This window comes from Bos grunniens, chromosome 15 (assembly GCF_055505025.1).
Source record: "Bos grunniens cultivar Pamir isolate PY7600 chromosome 15, Bosgru_T2T1.0, whole genome shotgun sequence".
Classification (NCBI taxonomy): Eukaryota; Metazoa; Chordata; class Mammalia; order Artiodactyla; family Bovidae; genus Bos; species Bos grunniens.
Window position 1 is genome coordinate 62268646 of NC_141179.1, and position 23474 is coordinate 62292119.

A 23474-nucleotide genomic window follows, 5' to 3' on the forward strand; every position below is an offset into this window, starting at 1 on the left:
TTCAAATAGGAACAGGTAACTTTTCTGGCCACACTGATTACTTACAGAATTTCACTGGAAGCATTTTCTGATGTTAAAGCATTTTTTTGCATTTGTTTTTCCTCTGGTTCTATAATTTGCTTCTCTTTTCCAAAAATTGGTTTCCTCACAGCAAGCTTGGCTCCAGACACAATGTCACTTTGGACTTCTAAAACAAGAGCTGAACAAAAATGCACAAATTGCAAGGACGTATTAGTTATCATCTCAGAGCATCAGGATTTTGAAAAAACGTGTTAAAATAAAAATGCGAAATGTTCCAGCTGTTGTGTCTAAGAGAATACATTCTAAGTGTAATTGATAGCTGCCCTTTAAACTAATAAATTGAATTTCACTTAATTTAATTTTTGTAGATTCTTTCCTCTCAAGATATTTTCAGTCAAAAGTGCTAAAAATAGGTTTTTCCAAAAATAAGCTAGCTATTGTAAATTGTAACTATTCAAATGGGTTACATTATCTAGACATATGCCTTTAGATCATTCTCTGGGATCCCAGACACCTCAGTGAAAGTTCCCAATGCCTTGAGAGACACATGCAAAGCATAATATATGGTGTTCAATATATGCAATAAGATACTATTTTAAATTATATTAATGCATTTTCTCTTTTTCCTTTCTATGTATAGGATCTTTGTCCTGGTCCTGGGGTATCCTTCAGGGAAGATGGAAGACCATGAGGAAATGAGCAACATTACGAAAGGAAAGCGTAAGTACAAGTACGGTTTTGACATTCAAGCACAAGACTATGGCTATGCAGGTCAGGACGACACTGTCATGATTAAGGATTTTTTTTTTTCTAAAGGCCTTTAGCTCCCATTTAACTCATCACAGTTTTAATCTCAGAGTTGAGCTGGAGGAACCCTACCATTTCTGGGCCTGAGGGAATCTGTGGTGGAACACAGACAAAGGTAGAAAGCCAGCACTGGGTGTCATGATTTCCTCCCACAGGTGTCTTAGCTAGATGAGGAAACACTGCCCATTGTTCGGGACACGGTGATGAGTTGCCTCTTGAGCTGTCCTCACCCTTTCAATCTATGTGAAGCTGGATCTGGTTTCTGGGAGGTGCAGCCATGACCCAGGATTTACTGACAGCCATGCAGGGGAGCTTTGCAGAAGTGGCTGCCAGCCAGGGGTCAAAAGGTATTGTAGGCAAGGTTTGCAGAGACAGCTACCCAGCCACAACCAGCCTGCAGAGAGCATAGGAGAGGCAGAGGCAGGTAGGAAGCACTACCCCACCCAAAGCATTGTCTGGGCCAGAAGAATGGCACTGTCACCCAGCCATGGACTTCGGCCAGCAGGGCCCAGAAAGCAAGAGATCTGCACCCCCAAGTTCCTTCCTTCCGTCCTAGAGAAGAACTAAAGTGAGAGTCTGGAGACTGGGAAAACAGAAAGCCTTCAACAAAGGGCCTATTTAATTAAATGGATGGGACAAATGTAAACCCAACAGTACATTTAAAGTTTTCCTTGTTGGGGGTGTACCTGGGGTTCACAAAGAAGGCCCACTTTGTTAAAGACAAAATAAAGTATGTTTTCTTTGCACATTCAAAGTACAGTGTGAATTAAAATCGCAACTCTGTTAAATATAAAAATTAGCCTAACACTAAATGGTAAGATGCAGGGGTGAAATATAATCTGTTTAAACAAGCAAATTTCTTTTTAAAAAGCCTTATCATTAAGGGTTTTTTTTTGGCTGTGTGTATATACATATAAATATATTTATATATACAGAGAGAGAGAGACAGAGACAGAGAGAGAGAGAGAAGGTAAATAATTCCAATGCTTACCCTCTATCTTATGCATACTGCAGAAGGTTTGAATTTTAGAAATATCTGATGCTAAGTTCCTTAGGAAGATTTGCTTCTTTTGCTGAGCAATGGACAGGTCAGGATTGATCCAACGTTCACCACATGAAACGTACACCTACCAAAGAAATAAGTCTCTAATCTCGTACAATTGCTTCTGGTAGCATTATTATATCCCAGACTGGAAACAATCAAAATATCCTATAATAAGTGAAATATGGCAAAACAAACTATGGCACCATACTCAGTGATAAACGGAATAATGCTCAGTGATAAAAAGGCACAATCTATTGATAAATGCAACAAAGTTGATGGATCTCTACGGTTTTGTACTAAAAGAAGTACTTCTCCATATATCTTTGCAACTTCCTATGAATCTCTATGAATCTTTAATTAATTCAAAATATTAATAAGAAGTTGTAAAAAAATAAAGGAGATAAAGGAAAGAAGGAAGGGAGGGATGTGGGGAGGATTCAGTTCAGTTCAGTTCAGTTCAGTCGCTCAGTCATGTCTGACTCTTTGCGACCCCATGAATCGCAGCACGCCAGGCCTCCCTGTCCATCACCAACTCCCAGAGTTCACTCAAACTAACGTCCATCGAGTCGATGATGCCATCCAGCCATCTCATCCTCTGTCGTCCCTTTTTCCTCCTGCCCCCAATCCCTCCCAGCATCAGAGTCTTTTCCAATGAGTCAACTCTTTGCATGAGGTGGCCAAAGTACTGGTTTAGTACTTTAGATGCTGAAGTTTCAGCTTTAGCATCATTCCTTCCAAAGAACACCCAGGGCTGATCTCCTTTAGAATGGACTGGTTGGATCCCCTTGCAGTCATATAAATCAGGGGTTTGTAAACTATGTCGTGCTAAGTCACTTCAGTCTTGTCCGACTCTTTGCGACCCCATGGACTGTAGCCTGCCATGTTCCTCTATCCATGGGATTCTCCAGGCAAGAATACTGGAGTGGTTTGCCATTTCCTTCTCCAAGGGATGTTTCTGACCTAGGGATTGAAGCCGCGTTTCTTACGTCTTCTGCATTGGCAGGCTGGTTCTTTACCACTTGCACAACCTGGGAATGAATGAATGAATGAAAGTTGCTCAGTTGTGTCCAACCCTTTGCAGCTCCATGGACTGTCCATGGAATTCTCCAGGCAAGAATATTGAAGTGGGTTGCCACTGCCTTCTCCAAGGAATCTTTCTGACCCATGGATTAAAGCTGGGTCTCCTGCATGACAGGCAGATTCTTTACCATCTGAGCTACAGGGAGGGCTGAGGTCCAAATCTTGCTCACAGCCTGCTCTTGTAAATAAAGTTTTATTGGAACACAGCTACACCCACTCATTTGCATATCTGTGACTGCTTTTGTGCTACAGTGGCAGAGTTGATATTTCAATAGATTTCATATTGCCTGTGAATATTAGGAAGTGTCAGTTCACAGAAAACTTCACAGAAAACTCCAACAACCACTGGTATGAATGAACTTGTAGTATATGCATCGAACTGTTAATGGACATTTCTAGATGCTGAGATGGTGGATGCTACTTTTACTTTTTGCTTATATGTACTTTCTAAATGTCCTTAAATAAATACATATTTCTTTGAAGTGAGAAAAAATAGAGTAATATATTGAGAAAGACTTGGTTAAAAAAAAAAGAAACTCAGTGCTGCCGTTTTTGAGGTCACTCGCTAATCACACATACTTTCTATGTCGACCCAGGGGAAGTTTCCTGAAAAATATCTTCTTTCTGATCAACAAGGTTTTTCTTCTCTCACAGACATACTTAATCATGTGACTGTTTATGTTTCAATCTCCATGAGTCAGTGGCTCAGAACAATTGGACAGATTCATTTCTAGCAAATGTGCAGGATCTTTTAACAGTCACTCCTGACTCCATCTCATTCTCCTTTCACTCCTGCTCCCTCTGCCCTGGTGGCCCCAGTGACTTATCTTTAGATTTACCTTTTTGCATTGTATGCTTTGTTGCATCAACCTTAAATTCTTTCCAAAACAACACAGTGAATAAGCACAGCAGCAAAAACAAAAATATTAGAAGGAAACAAACAAGACACTTGGCAGGGATAGAGTTAGGGTTCAAAACACAATCTAGCAAGCTCCAAGAACAGAGGATCTCCGCTCTGCCATGCTGCCTCTAATATTAGTCAATGGTACTTGCACTTAAAACTCTTTCAAGGGGTCTTGACATTCAGAGCCTGAGTCAAGTTCTAACAATTTGGTATAAGCTTGGTTCTCTGGTCAAAGAATTTCAGGCATCCATCATAGTGGGTTTTCTTCTCGAGCTGACACTTCAAATTCTGTAAGTGGGAGAAAAGGCTGGGCAGCTAAAGTCCTTTCACTTCTTAGCATTCTCCAATCAGTCAAATTGTTGTTGTTGTTGTTGTTGAAATGTTTAGTCACTAAGTTGTGTCCAACTCTTTTGTGTCCACGTGGACTGTAGCCCACCAGGCTCCTCCATCCATGGGATTCTCTAGGCAAGAATACTGGAGTGGGTTGTCATTTCCTTCTCCAGGGGATCTTCCAGACCCAGGGATCAAACCCTTGTCTCCTGCATTGGCACGCAGAGTCTTTACAAGTGAGCCACCGGGGAAACCCAAGCACTCAAATAGTGTGTGAGAAACTAGATATGAGGTTTTTTTGTTTTGTTTTGTTTTGTTTTTCCTGAAAAGGTGAAATTATCATTTAGGAAGAAATTGTTAAAAAACCACACTTTGAAAACCTCAAGAACAATATAGAATTTACCTCCTTAAAAGAGCAGGGCAGAAATCACAAGTGGGTAATAATTTGGTTCTCTCCACTTTCTCCCTTCATTTATTTATAAGGCGGTTGTGATGAGCATTAAATGAGTTCTGTCATATACAGCCCTTAAAATCATGCCTGACACATAGAAAGCATGCAACAATAAGCTATTTGTATTACTTTCTGATGTTTGCTGAATTAAGATAACTGTGGGAAAAAATAGGAGGAAAAGATGGTGCTTGAAGTCTTATATCAAAAAATATTTTTCTTTTAATAGTACCAGTATATTAATATTCCTAGTTTCATGGTCATGTTTTACCAGTTCATCTCTTTGAAGTTCTTTTAGGGTGAAGACTTCCTTCCCTTTTTCATTGAACAATCTCCGAGCTGCAGAAGGTAAATTTAAAATTTCAGTGCACCTGTAATATAGACACAAAAATTGACCTTACATGTGGAAAGTTTCCAGCAGAGAAGAGAGTAAATCAAAGAAATCAAGGTGGGTCATTAACTACAACTAGCTCTACAGGACTGTGGGACAGTTGAGAGCTCAGTCCTGGAATCCATCAGATGCCTTTTGAATCTCATTCCTCCTCTTCAGGTGTAGGACTTGGGCAAATTATTTAAACTCTCTATGCCTAAATTTCTTACCTGTCAAAGTTGTTGTGAAAATTAAGGGTTGATTATGAAATGTGCTTATTAGCACAGTGCCAAGCATGATCGACAAGCAATAAAAAATATATATATCATTACTGATTTTTCACTCCTCAACACGCCCCTGTGAAATGAAAGTCACTCAGTCTTGTCTGACTCTTTGCGACCCCATGGGCTATACAGCCCATAGAATTCTCCAGGCTAGAATACTGGAGTGGGTAGCTGTACCCTTCTCTAAGGGATGTTCCCAATCCAGGAATCGAACCCAGGTCTCACGCATTGCAGGCAGATTCTTTACCATCTCAGCCTCCAGGAAAGCCCCAACATGCCCCTATACTTTCCTATTTGTGGGTCTTTTCTCTTGTTCTTGTTTCCATATAAAACACCTTCCTCAGCTTTTGCTGTTGAAGTTCTACTCTTTTTCCAAAGTTACATCCATCAGCCAGTAGGTCCTCATCTCTCTCCACCAGAAGTGATTCCTAATAGCCCTTTAAGTCCTTTTCAAATAGGAATTTTTTGCCAGGTTAAACATTCAATAGTGATTTTTTTTTCTCCTCAAACAAGCACTGAGCCAGCCTTGTTGATATCGAGATGAATGATACAGTTGCCCTGTTTCCTGGGACGCTTCCTCCCTAGTCAGGGGGAGAGACTGGTCAGTAACTGAAGTGTAATATGAACTACATATTCATATATGTATGAACAAGTGGAGTTGTCAGAGGCACCTGGCCAGGGTGCTGTGAGAACACAGAGGAAAACAATAAACTCCTCCAGGGAAGCCTCAGCTAGGGAAGTGACATTTAGGGGTGGACTTTGATGAATAAGGACTTCCCTGGTGACTCAGATGGTAAAGCGTCTGCCTACAATGAGGGAGACCCAGGTTCAATCCTTGGGTTGAGAAGATCTCCTGGAGAAGGAAATGGCAGTCCACTCCAGTATTCTTTCCTGGAAAATTTCATGGATGGAGAAGCCTGGTAGGCTACAGTCCATGGGGTCGCAAACAGCTGGACACGAGTGAGGGATTTCACTTTCACTTTGATGAATAAACAGGTGTTCACCAAGTACAGGGTTAGGACTCAGAGAAGTTTTACATGGCTGGAGCTGGGTTTGTGGACAGGAGGTGGAGGCAGATAAAGTTGGTAAAGAAGATAGGAAACAACTAAGGGACCACTTAGGATGCCAGACTAATGAATGTGGCCTCTATCCTGTAAGTATCAGGAAGTCATTGGAGGTATTACGGCAGAGGAATGGTGCAGTCAGATCTGTTTTTTAGAAAGTGAACTGTCAGAAAAGTGGAAGGTGTGCTCAAGGTGGAGAGGTAGAGTTCATATAGTCATTTACGGTAGAGGTAAGGAGGTGGAATTGTGCGGAAGAGGAAGAAGAGCTAAACAGAATGATGGGGCATGCCTGAAAGAATGCTGTTTTCTATTAAAATGTACTGTCTATAGTACATGAGTTAGAAGTGACTTTGTGCTCATCAAGAAAACCCAGTTGTATGAAAAATATTTCTCAATTTTATTTCCTTAGATGGCATAAAGAAATTTAAGCCAGCAATTAGGCTTCCATTTTTCTGAGAGGTCTTAGAAGGAAATAGGCCAGTGGGAATTCAGTCTCTGCTTCTGTCACAACCCTGGAGGCTGATGGATTGGTGAGGACTGGGCTAGGTTTCTCATCCATAGGAGTTGTTGGGGTGGAGAGATGGGTTGGGGAGGGGGGACTGGAAGAAGATTGAGCCCCAATTGAAAGATTCGCTTAATTTTCTCCAGATGCTGCCCAAAGATTCTGCTACTTACCCTAGATCCAAGCATGACCTAAGGAGAGTTACCATCATCATAACCGGCTCCCACTCACATTTTCCTGGGAGAATTTTGGACTACTGTAGTATCCAGTTTTAGGACAACTGGGAGAAGAGAGTGAATAGGAAGTTGGCAGATTTTTCTTCCTTCCATCCTTGGAAACCCTATTTTAATAGTGCTGATATTAATTGGTCTGAGTAGCTGTGTTTGGAGAAGGTGATGGCATCCCACTCCAGTACTCTTGCCTGGAAAATCCCACGGACGGAGGAGCCTGGTAGGCTGCAGTCCATGGGGTTGCAAAGAGTCAGACACAACTGAGCGACTTCAATTTCACTTTTCACTTTCATGCATTGGAGAAGGAAATGGCAACCCACTCCAGTGTTCTTGCCTGGAGAATCCCAAGGATGCGGGAGCCGGTGGGCTGCCATCTATGGGGTCGCACAGAGTCGGACACGACTGAAGCGACTTAGCAGCAGCAGCAGCAGCTGCGTTAGAGATTAGCTGCTTCCTTTGTATTGAATTCCTCTAGCTAGTTCACATGCCAGCCAGCATCAATGGAGAGAAAAGAAAGGAACTGACTCTTAAGTGCCTAATAAAGAATGTGGACTTTGGAGTCAGATTGACTGGGTTCAAACTCTAGCCTTCTCATGAATAGGCTCTGTAACCTTGGAGAAGTTACTTAACTTGTCTGAGCCTAAAGGGATATGGTACAGGTTAAATGTGTGAATACCTGTAAAGCATCTGACATATAAAAGCATCAGCAACATATTGTTAAAATGAACCATGCACTTCAAGCACTTCTTAGCTACTCTCTTGCTTAATTCTCACACCCTTTCTGAGAAGCCCATTTTATGGATGATGAAACTGAGCCTGGAGCTTAATTAAGTTCCGTGCCCAAGGTCACAAAATTAGTGAGTTCAAAATCTGAAATTCAAACCTAAAACTCTCTGGGTCTTTTTACCACAGCGTATAGCCTCCTGAGAGGGCATCATCATAGAATAACAGGGAAGAAACTGAGACTGAGATGCTCAGTGAGTGGTTTGGGATTTCTCTGATGCATGAAAGCAAAGGTCCTAGAAATGAAATCCTCTGACTCTGACACCAGAAGTTAGGACTGATAACCACGTGGCTTTGATTTACAGAGAATCTAGAAAAGCAGAGTTTTATCTCCGACTTCACTCTCTCAGGACTGGTTTTTCCAATACTCCATGTTGCCTGCGAATTGAGATATCAACAAAATGGTCTATACCTATTATTTTTAAATGGGGATTATTATGCTTATTGTGTTAGATCTTCCTTAGGCTTTGCAGATGGAAGAGTCACCAGCAACAAAGATTCCCAAAACTGTCTAGAGTGAATTATTAAATTACTGAAGGATGGCATAAATTTCCTTAAATTCTGTACAACCGTCCTCTCATATTGAAGAAGATATATTTTGCAAAAAGTTTATATCAAGTATTCTGCCTTTGAACAGTTATCAAAGTCTATGGGAATAATTCTTATTTGGGTAAGAAAATACTGATCAAAAGAAAAATTACAATGTACTTCAAAAACATGATTACTGACACTTAAAAAGTGATTTAAAGAGACAACTACTTTGTCCTCAGTACAAATAAATTCAAACAAAAGTGCTATAAAATTGTGAAATATATTTTTAATGGGAAAAATTTACATTTATAGAGTTGGTAGTTCAGAAACTAGGAGAAAATCACAAGACCTAGAAATCTGGGGGAAAAATATTATCATGTACGCACATAGCTTATAAACTTCACAGAAAAAAAACTCCAGAATCATTATATTAACAATTGTTTTCTTATGTAGGTGCATATGTATTTTGTGTTATAATCATCCAGGCACTTGAATGGAGTATACCTTTGCGTTTAGGCTATTATTTACCTCTCCAAAAGCTGGTGAAATCCAGTCGGGTTTGTTTCTGCTTCAGAATATTTAGTGACAAAATTTTTCATATTCCCTTTCCTTTCAGGGTCAACATACCTGGAAAAAATGATCCAAGATTAGACTGATATGTCAGTATACATTGCCATTTATCATTCAGCTTGTTATAGTATGTGAATAAATCATAAAGTTTTAATTTATCATGATTTACCCTAAAAACCAACAGTTAAGAAGCAACAGTTAAAACCAGACATGGAACATGGAAAAACAAACCGGTTCCAAATTGGGAAAGGAGTACTTTGAGGCTGTATACTGTCACCCTGCTTATTTAACTTATATGCAGAGTACATCATGAGAAATGCTGGGCTGGAGGAAGCATAAGCTAGAATCAAGATTGCTGGGAGAAATATCAATAACCTCAGATATGCAGATGACACCACCCTTATGGCAGAAAGTGAAGGGGAACTAAGGAGCCTCTTGATGAAGTGAGAGAGGAGAGTGAACAAGCTGGCTAAAAACTCAACATTAAAAAACCTAAGATCATGGCATCCAGTCCCATCACTTCATAGCAAATAGAAGGGGAAACAATGGAAACAGTGACAGACTTTATTTTCTTGGGCTCCAAAATCACTGTGGGTGGTGACGGCAGCTATGAAGCTAAAAGACACTTTCTTTTTGGAAGAAAAGCTATGACCAACCTAGACAGCATATTAAAAAGCAGAGACACTACTTTTCCAACAAAGGTCTGTCTAGTCAAAGTTATGGTCTTTCCAGTAGTCAGGTATGGATGTGACAGCTGGACCATTAAGAAAGCTGAGCTCTGAAGAACTGATACTTTTGAACTGTGGCATTAGAGAAAACTCTTGAGAATCCCTTGGACAGCAAGGAGACCAAACCAGTCAATCCTAAAGGAAATCAATCCTGAATATTCATTGGAAGGACTGATGCTGAAGCTGAAGCTCCAGTACTTTGGCCACCTGATGTGAAGAACTGATTCTTTAGAAAAGACTCTGATGCTGGGGAAGATTGAAGGCAGGAGGAGAAGGAAATGACAGAGGATGAGATGGTTAGATGGCATCACTGACTTGATGGACATGAGTTTGAGCAGGCTCCAGGAGTTGGTGATGGACAGGGAGGCCTCCTGTGCTGCAAGCCATGGGGCTGCAGAGTCAATCACAACTGAGCAACTGAACTGAACTGACCCTAAATAATATGCCTTTCTTTAAAAATAGGGTTTCAAATACTATCACAATTAAATATTAAACTTCACATTTATACTATGAATAGTTTATATAAGAAAATAAATTTTCAATATCTGAATCCTTTTCCAATAATGTTGAACACTCAAGATGTGAATTTATCAACTTTGAAGAAAATGAAGAGATTACATTAATTTTGCCTTTGATGTTTTAGTCATACACTGTTCGTATTCATATGTTACTCAGATACTGTTTCAGTATCAACCCAAACCTAAAATGTTTTTAATTAAAAATTAATAATGATGATCATATAAAAAGAATTGGAATACACATTGTTCAAATTTTTAGGTAAGATAGCGTTCTGTAATTTTAGAATCTTTATATTATATTAAAGATACAGTGTTTAAATATAGCTATTCATTCAGTCATTGATTTGAAATGTAATCAAATATAAAATGTTATGTTAGTCACTCAGAAATGTCCAACTCTTTGCTACCACATGGACTGTAGCCAACCAGGCTTTTCTGTCAGTTGAATTCTCCATGCAAGAATACTGGAGTGGGTTGCCATTCCCTTCTCCAGGGTATCTTCCTGACCCAGGGATCAAACCCAAGTCTCCTGCATTTCAGGAGATTCTTTACTGTCTGAGCCACCAAGAAAGCCCAATCAAGTATAGACAATCATTAATTCATTTACTCATTCAACAAGCACTAAATTTGTGAGCCCTGAATCATATGGTGAATAAAATAGCTTAATAATCGATTAATTGAGACACACAGTTCCATGACCAGAGCAGACAGCACATATATGGATGAATAACACACCCCCTGTTCTCTCTCTCATGGATGGAGACAGAAGCAGATAATCACAGCACAGATAATGGCAGAAGCAATCCTGGTGAAAAGCCCACAGTAGTCAGAGCAACAGAGTTCAGAGAAGCTACAGGTAATTCAGAAGCAGAAGATATTAAGAAGAGGTGGCAAGAATACACAGAAGAACTGTACAAAAAAGATCTTCATGACAAAGATAATCACGATGGTGTGATCACTCACCTGGAGACAGACATCGTGGAATGTGAAGTCAAGTGGGCCTTAGAAAGCATCACTACGAACAAAGCTAGTGGAGGTGATGGAATTCCAGTTGAGCTATTTCAAATCCTGGAAGATGATGCTGTGAAAGTGCTGCACTCAATATGCCAGCAAATTTGGAAAACTCAGCAGTGGCCACAGGACTGGAAAAGGTCAGTTTTCATTCCAATTCCAAAGAAAGGCAATGCCAAAAAATGCTCAAACTACCACACAATTGCACTCATCTCACACGCTAGTAAAGTAATGCTCAAAATTCTCCAAGCCAGGCTTCAGCAATATGTGAACCGTGAACTTCCTGATGTTCAAGCTGGTTTTAGAAAAGGCAGAGGAACCAGAGATCAAATTGCCAACATCTGCTGGATCATCGAAAAAGCAAGAGAGTTCCAGAAAAACATCTACTTCTGCTTTATTGACTATGCCAAAGCCTTTGACTGTGTGTACCACAATAAACTGTGGAAAATTCTGAAAGAGATGGGAATACCAGACCACCTGATCTGCCTCTTGAGAAACCTGTATGCAGGTCAGGAAGCAACAGTTAGAACTGGACATGGAACAACAGACTGGTTCCAAATAGGAAAAAGAGTATGTCAAGGCTGTATATTGTCACCGTGCCTATTTAACTTATATGCAGAGTACATCATGAGAAACGCTGGGCTGGAGGAAGCACAAGCTGGAATCAAGATTGCCAGGAGAAATATTAATAACTTCAGATATGCAGATGACACCACCCTTATGGCAGAAAGTGAAGAGGAACTCAAAAGCCTCTTGATGAAAGTGAAAGTGGAGAGTGAAAAAGTTGGCTTAAACCTCAACATTCAGAAAACGAAGATCATGGCATCCAGTCCCATCACTTCATGGGAAATAGATGGGGAAACAGTGGAAACAGTGTCAGACTTTATTTTTGGGGGCTCCAAAATCACTGCAGATGGTGACTGCAGCCATGAAATTAAAAGACGCTTACTCCTTGGAAGGAAAGTTATGACCAACCTAGATAGCGTATTCAAAAGCAGAGACATTACTTTGCCAACAAAGGTCCGTCTAGTCAAGGCTATGGTCTTTCCAGTGGTCATGTATGGATGTGAGAGTTGGACTGTGAATAAAGCTGAGCACCGAAGAATTGATGCTTTTGAACTGTGGTATTGGAGAAGACTCTTGAGAGTCCCTTGGACTGCAAGGAGATCCAACCAGTCCATTCTGAAGGAGATCAGTCCTAGGTGTTCTTTGGAAGGAATGATGCTAAGGCTGAAACTCCAGTACTTTGGCCACCTCATGTGAAGAGTTGACTCATTGGAAAAGACTCTGATGCTGGGAGGGATTGGGGGCAGGAGGAGAAGGGGACGACAGAGGATGAGATAGCTGGATGGCATCACCAACTCAAATGACGTGAGTTTGAGTGAATTCCGGGAGTTGGTGATGGACAGGGAGGCCTGGCATGCTGCAATTCATGGGGTCGCAAAGAGTCAGACACTACTGAGCGACTGGACTGAACTGAACTGAGAGCAGAATTTGGGCTTCTCTGGTGGTTCAGCTGGTAAAGAATCTGCCTGCAATGCGGGAGACCTGGGTTTGATACCTGGGTTGGGAAGATACCCTGGAAAAAGGAACGGCTACCCACTTCAGCCTTCTGGCCCAAAGAATTCCATCCACTGTACGGTCCATGTGGTGGCAAAGAGTCAGACACGACCAAGTGACTTTCATTTCACTTCAGAGCAGAATTCAATTAAAATGGATCTATGTTTCATCATTCTAACCTGATTTTGCTGGTGAAGACAGTAAACAGTCCAACTCTCTTATAAATAACTTTCAGGTTAATGCAAGTAATGTATGCTTACGTATCATTAGCATTTATTTCTTTTAGAAGAGACATATTGCATGGGTATATTAAAAGTAGCACAGCAGGGCTTCCACCTTGCATAACTCTGGGACACTATTCACAGAGATTATGTGAACAGTGCCCTCTGGAGCTGGGCAACACAGTCACCCTGTAATTTTAGCCAAAACACTCCTTATTAAATCTTCTGTTACCAGTACCTACATATAGCTTGGAGAGAAGTTAAAGGAATGCTATTGATGATCCTGAAGAGAATTTTCTGAATCAGTGAAGAAAAATGAAATGATATTCAGTAGAGTTTTAATGTCAAGTGTATGCCAGCGTATTTTAATCATTTAGGAATAATTAATTCATGTAGTGGAGAAAGAAATGGCAACCCACTCCAGTAATTCATGTAGAGAACAAAGTGGCTATTTTATTAACCAGGACACATTCTTCCATGAACATAGCAGAGAGTTTCACATACTCTTTACTAGAATAGCTGTCCAAAGTAATAAATCTCTAAAATTATGTCTGTATCACCAGATTGAACCATGTATTTAAAAATATAAATTGGTCAGATCAAATCTGTATATAATTTTGAGACACAAAGATAGGAAAGGACAGAAATTATTTGTTAGTTTTTCATGTTAAAAAAAAGTCATATATACTTCAAGAGCATTACCCTCACATTTTACATTTTAGTAGAATGAACTAATTATGAAATGAATGCGTCAAAGATTTCAATTTCAGGGTTGACTTTACTTTAGTCAAGATTAATTTTTTACTTTATCATCTATACAGGCAGTTCAGCGGACAGCCAATCTGAATGTTACTCATTGTTCAGTGATGTATGAAGTATCTTTAATCAATGTGAAGAAAGTAATATTAAACTATTATCAGCAGCCTCAAATATTCTAAACATATCAAAAGAAAGGTCAAGAGGTAATATCACTGCTAATAATGTTAGAAACAATGTGTTTAACTCATTCTTTACATGAGAGTTTGCACTGATCTGTGATTCCTTTTGTCATAAAACATTATGAAAATATAGAAGGTGAGTTTTCTCCAATGTTGGAGAAACACTGGCTGTTTCGGAAGATTTTATTCCAACCTTGTAACATAAGTTAAAGTGGAAATTGATGCTTTTCTAGAGTGGCACACTTTTAAAATGCTATTCCAAGGCAAGAATATAGATTATGTAAAACTATGCTTGTTCATTAAATATTCCAAAGGTGTAAATCTAAAGAATTGTCTGTAATAATAACTTAAATAAATAATGTAAACAATAACTAAATACAAACTTAAATAAGAAATTATAAAATTACACTTAAGAAGCAATTAATGAGCTCAGTTATTTCAAAATACATTAATGAATGCAAATAACAATGCTAACTCAAAATAGATATTGATCAGAAAACTTTTTCCATCAGAGCTATTTATTTGCAACTCATTACATTCTTCCATGGCCAGCCTGAATCAATAGTGCTCAAATTCAGTTCCTGATATAGGAACTAAGTGAATCTAACCATAGAGCAACTAAGCCTGTGTGCCACAGCCACTGAGCCCACACTCTAGAGCCTGAAAGCTGCAGCTGCGGAAGGCCGAATGCCTAGAGCCTGTGCTCTGCCAACAGAGGAGCCACCGCCGTGAGCACCTGCGCACCGCAACGAGGAGCAGCCTCTGCTCTCCACAGCTAGGGAAAGTCCACCGGCAGCAACAAAGACCCAACACAGCCAAAACAAAATTCAGTAAATAAAGTAAAGAAATGAAAGGAATCTTAGTGTCTATTTTTACTCTGCCGACTTGAAAAAAAAGCACAACCTGAGAGTTGTGAGCTAAGTTTTATTTAGGGCAAAATGAGGATGATAGCCCAGGAGACCGCATCTCAGATATCTGAGAAACTGCTCCAAAGACGTAGGGGGACAGGTCAGTCTATGTGGGATTCTGGTGAAGGAAGAATACTGTAATCAAGCACATATTTTTTTGCAGAAGGTTATTGCTAGTCATGAGGAGCAGATGTCATTATGAACGATTTTAGTGTTTTTCTAGATACGAGATGAAAAAGAATTATGCTCATAAAATCATCTCCTGAAGATGGCTATCCAAAGACCTGTTCTGCCAGTTTTACCCAGAGCTCAGAGTGTCTCGTTTCTGCTCTCCACCCGGAACTCCTTTCACAGAGTGTTGAAAGTCAGCAACTGCAGCCACTCATGATTTAATCCTTGTAGAGGTAGACGAGGATTAAAGAGGTAGACGACGGAGAAGGCGATGGCACCCCACTCCAGTACTCTTGCCTGGAACCTCCCATGGACAGAGGAGCCTAGTGGGCTGCAGCCCATGGGGTCGCTAAGAGTCGGACATGACTGAGCGACTTCACTTTCACTTTTCACTTTCATGCATTGGAGAAGGAAATGGCAACCCACTCCAGTGTTCTTGCCTGGAGAATCCCAGGGACAGGGGAGACTGGTAGGCTGCCATCTATGGGGTCGCACGGAGCTGGACATGACTGAAGCGACTTAGTAGCAGCAGCAGCAGCAGAGGTAGACGCCAAGTGCCAATCGGTAGTTGACACTTTCAGATGTCAATACAGAAGCCTTTTAATGGAACAAACACAGAATTTTCCCGGGAGGGAAAAAAAAACCAACTCCTTCATTCAAGAAGACTAAAATCTATAGAAATGAGAAAGTATGCTTGATGAGAAATATGAACAAGTTGTTCTTACTGCATTTTCTGCCCAGGTGAGATGTCTGGACTGATTACAATATGGGCTCTGGCTTTGTTCTTGTCTCCATTCCGCAAAACTCTGAGTCTCACAGGGACATACTGCTCCGGTGCCTTATGGATGGGTTTCTTCATGGGAGGACTGTTTGGAAGAAGCAGTCCTTTTATCGGCCAATCAAACTCCTTCAGAAAGAATGACAAGAAAATTGATAATAAGTGAATAGGAAGAATCATTTCTGTATATTTTAAAAATAAGCACACTTGCTTATACCTTTAATCTTTTATTCATTCATCAAACATTCATCATCATGTATTGGGCACCTGAGATGTTCCAGATGATTCTAATTAATGTTTCATTTTAACAAAGAGGAAAGATGTTAATTTTTTAAATGCATGAACAACTTGTGTTGTGTTACTACATGAAAGACTTTTTCCCTTTCAGAGAAACATCATTCTGGAAATACAGAACTGAATTAACTTGGAATTGTTTTTTTTTTTTTTTTATTTGCTTCTGTATAAAATATCTCTAGTCAACATGAAAAAAGGAAGAATGTATGAAAAGTGGTTTCACAACCCAAATAATATCTTAAACTAAATCTATTTGGCAAAGAAGAATATATTTGGAAGTGAAAGTGTGAGTTGTTCAGTCCTGTCTGACCCTTGGACTGTAGCCAGCCAGATTCCTCTGTCTATGGGATTCTCCAGCCATCTCATCCTCTGTCGTCCCCTTCTCCTCCTGCCCCCAATCCCTCCCAGCATCAGAGACTTTTCCATTGAGTCAACTCTTCACATGAGGTGGCCAAAGTACTGGAGTTTCAGCTTTAGTATCATTCCTTCCAAAGAAATCCCAGGGCTGATCTCCTTTAGAATGGACTGGTTGGATCTCCTTGAAGGCCAAGGGACTCTCAAGAGTCTTCTCCAATACCACAGTTCAAAATTTTTCAATTCTTCGGTGCTCAGCTTTCTTCACAGTCCAACTTTCACATCCATACATGACCACAGGAAAAACCATAGCCTTGACTAGATGGACCTTTGTTGGCAAAGTAATGTCTCTGCTTTTGAATATGCTATCTAGGTTGGTCATAACTTTCCTTCCAAGGAGTAAGCGTCTTTTAATTTCGTGTCTGCAATCACCATCTGCAGTGATTTTGGAGCCCCCAAAAAATAAAGTCTGACACTGTTTCCACTGTTTCCCCATCTATTTCCCATGAAGTGATGGGACCAGATGCCATGATTTTCGTTTTCTGAATGTTGAGCTTTAAGCCAACTTTTTCACTCTCCTCTTTCACTTTCATCAAGAGGCTTTTTAGTTCCTCTTCACTTTCTGCCATAAGGGTGGTGTCATCTGCATATCTGAGGTTATTGATATTTCTCCTGGCAATCTTGATTCCAGCCTGTGCTTCAATTTCTCATGATGTACTCTGCATATAAGTTAAATAAGCTTGAAGTCAAGTAGAGTGAATTTTATTTGACTGAGAACTATGTCTGTTCCCTGCTTGGTAAATAGTTTTTTTTTCTTCTGCAAACATTTCAAGAAATAAGAGGACCCTTAGGCTGAGTTATTTTGAAATACATGGTCAATTTATATCATTTTATGTAATTTAGTTGCCTTAGTCCTTTCTGTTCGGTTTACAAGCCAAGTCAGGGTTTTGTTGGACTATAGTGACTTTGTTCACCCAAAATCTACTGTTCCTGTTTAAATGCCTGGAGAACTGTGAGGTAATCCATTTTCATTCCCAAGATCATTTAGTTGTCAAATTCTAGACTATTGATGGCACTATGGTGAAGAGGTAAGGAACCCTCCTGCCAATGTAGGAGATGTAAGAGACTCAGGTTCGATCCCTGCATCAGGAAGATTCCCTGGAGGAGGACATGGCAACCCACTCCACTATTCTTGCCTGGAGAATGCCATGGACAGAAGAGCCTGGGAGGCTACAGTCCATCTATAGGGTCACAGAGTCAGACAAGACTGAAGCAACTTAACACACACAGTAAAAATGTTATTGTTTTAAAAGGTATGTGTTAAGAGGAACATGGTTAACTTAGGTTTCCTAATATAACTACCATTCACCATTTAAGTCAATTAATTAATTAACTGAATTACTCTACCTGTATAAGACGAGATGACAAGAATACACAGAAGAACTGTACAAAAAGATCTTCACGACCCAGATAATCACGATGGTGTGATCACTGACCTAGAGCCAGACATCCTGGAATGTGAAGTCAAGTGGGCCTTAGAAAGCATCACTACGAACAAAGCTAGTGGAGGTGATGGAATTCCAGTTGAGCTATTCCAAATCCTGAAAGATGATGCTGTGAAAGTGCTGCACTCAACATGACAGCAAATTTGGAAAACTCAGCAGTGGCCACAGGACTGGAAAAGGTCAGTTTTCATTCCAATCCCAAAGAAAGGCAATGCCAAAGAATGCTCAAACTACCGCACAATTGCACTCATCTCTGCTGCTGCTGCCAAGTTGCTTCAGTAGTGTCCGACTCCGTGCGAACCCATAGACGGCAGCCCACCAGGTTCCCCTGTCCATGGGATTCCCCGGGCAAGAACACTGGAGTGGGTTGCCATTTCCTCCTCCAATGCATGACAGTGAAAAGTCAAAGTGAAGTTGCTCGGTCATGTACGACTCTTAGCGACCCACGGACTGCAGCCTATCAGGCTCCTCCGTCCATTGGATTTTCCAGGCAAGAGTACTGGAGTGGGATGCCATTGCCTTCTCCACATGCTAGTAAAGTAATGCTCAAAATTCTCCAAGCCAGGCTTCAGCAATATGTGAACTGTGAACTTCCTGATGTTCAAGCTGGTTTGAGAAAAGGCAGAGGAACCAGAGATCAAATTGCCAACATCTGCTGGATCATGGAAAAAGCAAGAGAGTTCCAGAAAAACACCTACTTCTGCTTTATTGACTATGCCAAAGCCTTTGACTGTGTGGATCACAATAAACTGTGGAAAATTATGAAAGAGATGGGAATACCAGACCACCTGATCTGCCTCTTGATAAATCTGTATGCAGGTCAGGAAGCAACAGTTAGAACTGGACATGGAACAACAGACTGGTTCCAAATAGGAAAAGGAGTACGTCAAGGTTGTATATTATCACCCTGCTTATTTAACTTCTATGCAGAGTACATCATAAGAAATGCTGGACTGGAAGAAACACAAGCTGGAATCAAGATTGCCAGGAGAAATATCAATAACCTCAGATATGCAGATGACACCACTCTTATGGCAGAAAGTGAAGAGGAACTCAAAAGCCTCTTGATGAAAGTGAAAGTGGAGAGTGAAAAAGTTGGCTTAAAGCTCAACATTCAGAAAACAAAGATCATGGCATCCAGTCCCATCACTTCATGGGAAATAGATGCGGAAACAGTGGAAACAGTGTCAGACTTTATTTTGGGGGGCTCCAAAATCACTGCAGATGGTGACTGCAGCCATGAAATTAAAAGAAGCTTACTGGAAGGAAAGTTATGACCAACCTAGATAGCATATTCAAAAGCAGAGACATTACTTTGCCAACAAAGGTCCATCTAGTCAAGGCTATGGTTTTTCCTGTGGTCATGTATGGATGTGAGAGTTGGACTGTGAAGAAGGCTGAGTGCCAAAGAATTGATGCTTTTGAACTGTGGTGTTGGAGAAGACTCTTGAGAGTCCCTTGGACTACAAGGAGATCCAACCAGTCCATTCTGAAGGAGATCAGCTCTGGGATTTCTTTGGAAGGAATGATGCTAAAGCTGAAACTCCAGTACTTTGGCCACCTCATGCAAAGAGTTAACTCATTGGAAAAGACTCTGATGCTGGGAGGGATTGGGGGCAAGAGGAAAAGGGGACGACAGAGGATGAGATGGCTGGATGGCATCACTGACTCAATGGACGTGAGTCTGAGTGAACTCCAGGAGTTGGTGATGGACAGGGAGGCCTGGCGTGCTGTGATTCATGGGGTTGCAAAGAGTCGGACAAGACTGAGTGACTGATCTGATCTGATACTATGTTGAAAAAAAAAAATGTAAGCACAGTATCTGTGAAGTCTACCATAATTACCTTTTTCTCTCTTTCTAAGAAAGTACACTTCCTTATGAGGCATCCCTGTCACCCTTAGGTGGGAGGGAATCTTGATATTCCAATTAGAAGTGTCCCCTGTTTCTGCCAAGTTGGAAAAGCCTTTTTTTTTTTTTGCCTGATTTTTAGCACTGTCCTTTTTGATACATATTTAATCAAATTAAATGTTCAGACTTATCAAAACTATTATTTCTTTTCAAAGATATGCCCTTCTTTTCCCCTTCCTCAGTGTGATCTCTGGGTGTGGAAGAAAGTTCAAAAAACTATGTACCATTGGGAAAGGGGGTTCATGGTCTATAGAGGAGAATTTAGTCACTCAGTCATGTCTGACTTTTTGTGGTCCTCATTGGCTGTAGCCTGCCAGGGACCTCTGTCCATGGAATTTTCCAGGCAAGGATATTGGAGTGGGCTGCCATTTCCTACTTCAGGGGATCTTCCCAACCCAGGGATCGAACCCAGATCTCCTACATTGCAAGCAGATGCCTTACCGTCTGAGCTACTGGAGAAGCCCTTCATGGTCTCTATGTGATACTTGTCCCTGATTTTTAAAGATATGTGTCTCTTCTCACTGGCTACTGGGGCAACCCGCTGACACTTGTCCACCTCCAGTTGAGAAGTAAGTTATCCTTTCTGCTTCTCTTGATTTTAGCCTCTGCCCTTTCTGGACCTCTGAAGAAAAGCCTACAATCAGCATAACTCACATTGTTTTCCTTGGCCTGTGCTGGGCTTGTCTGTCTCTGTGCTATCCCTCCACCCTTGGCTCCATCATGGCTCTCACGATGCTGTACCCTGAATCTTAGACACATGATTCGTCTAGCCCCTGGCTCAGGCTATCCGAACCACAGCCCCTGGTATTTTTAAGAACTCCTCCTTTATCTCCAAAACAAAACAAAAACGACAACAAAAACCCCTCAGCTTTCTAGACTGCTGCTTCTGTGTGCCGTGTGCGCAGTCGTGTCCGACTCTTTGCGACCCATGGATAGTAGCCCACCGGGCTCCTCTATGCATGTGATTTCCCCAGCAAGAATACTGGATGAGTTGACATTTCCTCTTCCAGGGGATCTTCCTGACCCAGGGATCGAACCTGTGTCCCTTGAATCTCCTGCACTGGCAGGCATATTCTTTACCACTGAGCCATCAGGGAAGCCCAGATGTTGCTTCACCACAATCTAAATATAAGGGCATATCTGGGCCCCTAAGCAATGACTTCTTGGTTTCAGCCTACATCTGTCCTTCCCTTAAAGCTCTGAGACTCATTGTTTCAGTCACTGAGGAAGCTTAGGGAATTGTGATTTAAAGGCAAAGAAAAAACTAGATTGAGACCAGAAAATGTGACAAGACAACTAAAAAGGTAAGAATACATTTTAAAAAAATCTTTTAGAGCATATCACTGACCTAGCAATAAAGCAAGGCATACTATAGACCCAGAGAGATAGAGTACTAAAACTGAATTTTACTGTGAGGGAGTTTTTCAAACCCAGCAAACTTCTGCTTCCATGGCCTTGAGAGAAAGGGTACAGGAAACAAATTTCAGGGCCCAGCCCTGAGAAGTGTAACAGGAGCACTTCTCTCATAAAACAAGAATCACAAAAGGATAAACTTCATTGAAAAGGCAAACCAGAGAGAATGACTCTCAGGTGGTTGGTTGCAAGTAAAACACACATCTCAAACATTTTCTCTGGGTGGAAGAAAAAAATCTTCCTTGAGAATTCACAACATGGGCTGACCCACACTTGAACTTTCAGCACATTAGATAAAGATGAAGAGAAAATTAATAATTTGAAAGAAAAATAAATTTTCTTCATAAAAGAAAATATAAACATAAAATTTTAAGTAAACTAAGATAAGTAAAAACTGTTTGATACCAATGACTAAAAGAAGGGCATATATTAGCAAAAGGAAAGTAATCTCAGTTGGAAGGACTGAGATGTAACATTGGAGAAAAATGAAACAGAGGAAAGGTATGAAATAATCTAAATATATGTCATTACAATAAATAGAAAATACTAAAACCCTTAGTTTAGAGATAAAGATTGTCAAAATTGTATTTTAAACTTAACTATATGCTGATTACTGGAAAGTCATCCTAAAATATAAGAATGTACAAATATGAAAAATAAAAGGATAAAAAGAAATATAAGGTAAATAGCAACAACAACAACAACAGATATTTCTACTAGTGTTGGATAATTGAGACATTTACTATAGCTAAAGAGGATCTACATGTCAGAAGTTTTAATTCACCAGGGTGATAAAATATTTCTGAACATTTGTGTGTCTAGAACCAAATTTCAAAATATATAAAACAAAACTTGACAGACTACAGGAAGAAATAAATTCCATATCCATCCCATAATTGATGACTTAAATACTTCTTTCTAATTAATTGATGGAATGACAGAATCAATTGATCACTTGCATCTAGCAACTATAAATCAAAAACTGCATGGATGTTTTCACACACCTTGATCACATACTGGACCTTAAAATAAGTCTCAACAACAATGTCTTTATGCTAAACAGTACCTCATTAAGTTGACCACTGGGAAGGACTGGCCACATGTAGGTAAGCTTATTCCAGAGAGGATTTTCAACTCTGGAATGTTTCCATTGGCCTGGCTTACTGGTCCCTTCATGCTTTATGGCCCATCTAAAACAAAAGACAAAGAATTTAGCAAGATTAAATATCACCATAAAATAATCATTGAGTACTTCTTATTAGGTGGCAAAAACTCAGTGTGAATTTTAAAAAGTCTGGTAATTTACTGTGTACAAGAGACATATGCTCAGTCACTCAGTCATGTCCAACTTTTTGCAGCCCCGTGGACTGAAGCCAGCTCACCAGACTCCTCTGTTCATGGAATTTTCCAGGCAAGAATACTGGGACAAGTTACCATTTCCTCCTCCAGGGGACCCTTCCAACCCAGGGATTGAACCCACATCTCCCATGTCTCCTGCACTGGCAGGCAGATTCTTTACCACTAGCACTGCTTGGGAAGCCCCAGCAAGACACGTAAATCAAAGTAATTTTTAATGAAAGATACATTTTTAAAAATCAGGAAAAACTGGCAATGTTATAATCAACAGTGACATCTGAGGCAAAAGGCAAAGTAGAATAATAGTCAATTTCCGACAACAATGACGTAAATAACAGAAAAAATTCAAACAAAACTTTTTAGACATTCAAAGAGAAACCGATATAGATGTAATCAGTGTGGGAGATGTCATTACATCACCAACAGATTATGAACTACTAGGTAAACTGTTTTAAATAACAAATAAGGATAAAACATCTGACTGCTAAAACTAGTGAACCTAACCATGACCACTTGCTTATAGACATTCTAGTCTGTTAACAGGAAATGTGTCTTTCTCAATAATTCTTGCAACATTTGTAATATTTCCACATACTAACAAAGCAAACTTCAATAATGTTTTGAAATGAAAACTGAACAAGCTATACTTTGTGGCAAATGACAGAATAAAATTAGATATAAATCAAAGTTTAAATTTTACAATTTCAACCACAAGATAATTTTAAAAACACATTCTCTGTCCCAAAATACTATTAATATTATCCCAGACAGGCAGAGGAAAAATATAACACAATCAATACCTATTTAGAAGCAATGACATAATAATCACAAAGACTTAAAG

General features: G+C 40.1%; 1 protein-coding gene across 5 annotated transcripts in view; it reads right to left on the reverse strand.

The window, feature by feature from the left end:
* Nucleotides 1-23474, reverse strand: part of DCDC1 (doublecortin domain containing 1) — a 472274-nt gene that overhangs the window by 60321 nt on the left and 388479 nt on the right. For all 5 annotated transcript variants that reach the window (XM_086340929.1, XM_086340926.1, XM_086340925.1 and 2 more), the window contains 6 exons: nucleotides 22344-22467; nucleotides 15750-15931; nucleotides 8928-9026; nucleotides 4907-5006; nucleotides 1820-1955; nucleotides 46-199 (listed from right to left, as the gene is read on the reverse strand). In XM_086340929.1, the coding sequence (XP_086197055.1) occupies nucleotides 46-199; nucleotides 1820-1955; nucleotides 4907-5006; nucleotides 8928-9026; nucleotides 15750-15931; nucleotides 22344-22467 (795 nt within the window). The remainder of the gene's footprint in view (nucleotides 1-45; nucleotides 200-1819; nucleotides 1956-4906; nucleotides 5007-8927; nucleotides 9027-15749; nucleotides 15932-22343; nucleotides 22468-23474) is intronic.